The 3,713-nt window shown below is 52.8% G+C and overlaps 1 protein-coding gene and 1 pseudogene across 1 annotated transcript, besides 1 other annotated feature; both read left to right on the forward strand.

Annotated features, from left to right (window-relative positions):
- Tc00.1047053510831.10 lies at nt 1-722 on the forward strand (annotated as a pseudogene; the record flags this gene model as incomplete).
- Nucleotides 1-3,713: a sequence feature (areas not merged during assembly with more than two copies in the genome that could not be assigned to a particular haplotype).
- Tc00.1047053510831.21 (trans-sialidase, putative) lies at nt 2,119-3,713 on the forward strand (the record flags this gene model as incomplete). Its single annotated transcript, XM_798010.1, has 1 exon — nt 2,119-3,713. A coding segment is annotated over one exon (1,595 nt), but the record flags the coding sequence as incomplete, so codon positions are not given.

Genomic DNA, 3,713 nt, shown 5'->3' on the forward strand with positions numbered 1-3,713 from the left:
AGCCAGCCGACGATCCGCAGAAAAAAGAAAAGAACAACAACAGCTGCCACACAAAATGCGACAACTGAGGGTCACGGGGAAGCAGCTTCATCATCTTCTGCGGAGGATGACAGTAATGCTGTCGCCAATAACGCTGACGAGGGCAATGTGGAGAATTCGAACGATGGTTCAGCATCTCGTGCCGCGGTGCCAGACGAAAAACAACAACGTGAACGAGAGGATGGCAGCGAGAAGGAAACAGAATCAGTACCAACGCCAAAAGCAAAAAATGAAGACCCCGGCTCTGCAGATGTCGTTTCAGTGCAACAGGTACAGAATGCTCAAAGCGGCCTGGAGTCAGGGAGTGAGTCAGGAAAGGAAGACGGTGTTGTCACCACAAACAAACAACAGGATGGAACATCTGACAGCCATGCCGAATCAACTCCAACATCACGCTCATCAGCAAAAAGAGTCGCCGTCAGCAATGGCCCTGACAAGGCTACTGAGGAGGAGATTTCCAATTAAAAAAAGCAGGTGTTGATGCAGTACCAGAAGCAGCACAAGAAGATGGAAATAAAGATGACAGTACAAAAGAATTACCAATAAAAACCACAGCTATTGCAAATGATACGGCTCCAACTGGCGACAGTGACAGCAGCACCGCGGTCTCCCACACCACCTCCCCTCTTTTGCTTCTTCTTGTTGTTGCGTGTGCGGCTGCTGCTGCGGTGGTGGCCGCGTGAGAGTGAGTGTGAGAGAGCCACGCACCGCCCGCACACACACTCTTCCTTCTCTCTCTGTGTGTGTGTCCCCTTGCATGGACTCTCGCCCTCACCTCACCCCACGAGGCACACACAATAATGTGCCCATTGTATGTATGCATGCACACCCATGCAGGCCCGTTGGTGCTCTCTTTTGCACGACACGCACCGCTGCCGTCCTGCCTGGCTGCATGGGCGGAGCACCGTAACTGTTTCTGTTTTGTTTTTATTGCATTGAGTGGGCGACCTCTCTCTCTCTCTCTGTGTGTGTGTGTGTTTTGCTTTACGGGAGTAATGAGAGTGTGTGCGCTGGTCGTCCCACGCTTCGGCTTTTTGTTTTGTTTTCCTTTTTGATTTTGTGGTTGAGTGCACCCATTCCGCGGCTGCGTGTGTGTGTGTGTGTGTGCGATGATATGAGTAATTTGCGTGTGTGCTATCTGCCTCTCTCTGCCGTTGCTTTCTTCGGACTCTCTTGTGGCGCACAGCTGCTCTGCAAGTATAGGCGCCGACAAGCACAAACACACACACACACGCCGTGTCGCACACGCTGTGGAGAGGCGTGAAAGCTGAGAACGCACGCATGCGCACGATCTTGGCTGCGGCGGTCCTTGCGAGAAGGACAAGGGTTCGTAATTTGTCTCCTTGACGTGCTGCGATGTGACGTTGGCGGCGTGCGGTCGGCGCATGGTGTGGCGTTTTGGGTGCCTGGGACATGTGCGGATGGATTATTCCACCCAGCTGCTCCACGTGCCGATGTGTCTTTGCTTCCGTGAATACGTTGACGGTTGTTCCCCGGCTGTGTGCGGTGACGCGCGGGTGCGAAGGAGACAGCAGAAAAAGGATTGCTGCAGCGCATTGGTGCTGCGAAGGACGGTTGTGCCGCTTTGCATCCCGCTAGTTGATTTTTGTGTGGGCGTTGCTTGATTTGTGAGCTGACGCGTGACGAATAACGACACAACCGCCGTGACTCCTGCCAATTGTGGTGGTCACAGTCGCTGTGTTTTCCTGGTGCGCTGTTCTCCCTCTTGTTCCGTGTGTCTGTGTGCGTGAGTTGTTGTTGGGAGTGAGTGCGGCGGGGATGATGGTGCCAGTTACTGTGGATGGGTGGCGCTTCTCACTGTTTCATTCCTTTTCTATTCATGTTTTCTCTCTGTTTCTGTCTCTCAATAACAAATGAAGGAAAACAATCGCTAATCGCCACTGTGATATTCGAAGGGACTGAAAGGACCAACAGCACACACACCGCCCACACACACATATTTATATACTCTCAATTCTTGCTGCAGTGGAGGCACCCCGCACACACAACCGTCGCCGCGTGACCGGATCCAGCGGGAGGAGGAGGGAAGGAAGAGAGAGTGAGCCGCAGAGGCCCAACATGTCCCGGCATCTCTTCTACTCTGCGGTGCTGCTCCTCCTCGTCGTGATGTGCTGTGGCACTGCAGCCGTTAACGCGGAGGAGTTATCCGAACCAAATTTTGAATGGAAAGGCATCACTGATGGTGTGACTGTGGAATCGTTGGGCGTTCCCGGCCTTCTAAAAGTGGGGAATGACGTATTTACCGTTGCCGGGGCGCAGTGCAAGAATGGTGAGGGTGAAGGCAACACATTTACCGGCATTGCATCCCAAATTATCACGAAAGAAGCTGCTAAAAAGCTGGAGGGAGTTCTGAAGGAAACCAAAGATAAGACACAATTTCTGGAGGAAGTCGCTTCCTCAAGCAGTAGGAAGAAAGTGGATGTGAGCCGACCAACAGCAGTTGTGAAGGAACGTGAGATTTACATGCTTGTTGGGAAGTACAGCCGGAATGCTGCCGCTGTTGGTCAGGATGGTGGTGCAGATGGCTGGGGCCTTTTGCTGGTGAAAGGGGAAGTCAGTGATGCTGGGGAAAGCAAAAAGATTGACTGGAAAGATACTAAACGTCTCCAGTGGAAACCTTTAGGCGGAACTAACGACTCCTTGACAGAGCTGATTGGCGGCGGTGGTTCGGGTGTTAAGTTAACTGACGAAACGCTTTTGTTCCCAGTGGAAGCTACGAAGAATGACAAAAAAAAAAAAATCTTTCTGCTGGTCATAGACCCGAGGGACATTCCGAATTGGACGCTGTCTGAGATGTCCGCTGATGGCTGCAGTGATCCCTCCGTCGTGGAGTGGAAGGACAAACTCATCATGATGACTGCGTGTGATGATGGCCGCCGCAGGGTGTACGAGTCCGGTGACAAGGTGGAGTGGACGGAGGCACTCGGGACACTCTCGCGTGTGTGGGGCAACAAACACGATGAAAACGTGAAGCTCGTTAGAGGCGGGTTCATCACAGCGAAGATTGAGGACAGGGACGTGATACTCGTCACTACGCCGGTTTATTCTAATGAAAAAGGCAACAGAAAGGGCGTACTCCATCTTTGGCTGACGGACAATACGCACATTGTTGATATTGGGCCGGTATCCGGTGATGATGAGGACCCTGCCGCCAGCTCCCTGTTGTACAAAAGTGCTGAAGGTGAAGATAGGAAGGAGGAGTTGATTGCACTGTACGAGAAGAAGAAGGATGGGGACGAAGCATCACTCGGTATGGTGTCTGTGCTCCTGACTGCGCAGCTGCAGCGTGTGAAGGATGTGCTGACGACGTGGAAGAAAGTGGACGACCTTGTCTCCAAGCTGTGCCCTTCAAAAAGTGATGTGGAGAGTATCTTACCTGAAAATGCCTGCAGGACTGCCACGCCGGCGGATGGGCTGGTTGGTTTTTTATCCGCCAACTTCTCTGATAAGACATGGAGGGACGAGTACCTCGGCGTGAACGCCACAATAAAGGGGAATGATGGTGGGGCGGAGATGACGGATAACGGTGTGAAGTTCCGGGGAGCGTGGGCGGAGTGGCCCGTTGGCGCGCAGGGGGAGAATCAGATGTACCACTTTGCGAACTACAACTTCACTCTTGTGGCGACGGTGTCCGTCGACAAGGTGCCGGAGGA

This window comes from Trypanosoma cruzi, genomic scaffold (genome assembly GCF_000209065.1).
Source record: "Trypanosoma cruzi strain CL Brener 1047053516899 genomic scaffold, whole genome shotgun sequence".
NCBI classification, from domain to species: domain Eukaryota; phylum Euglenozoa; class Kinetoplastea; order Trypanosomatida; family Trypanosomatidae; genus Trypanosoma; species Trypanosoma cruzi.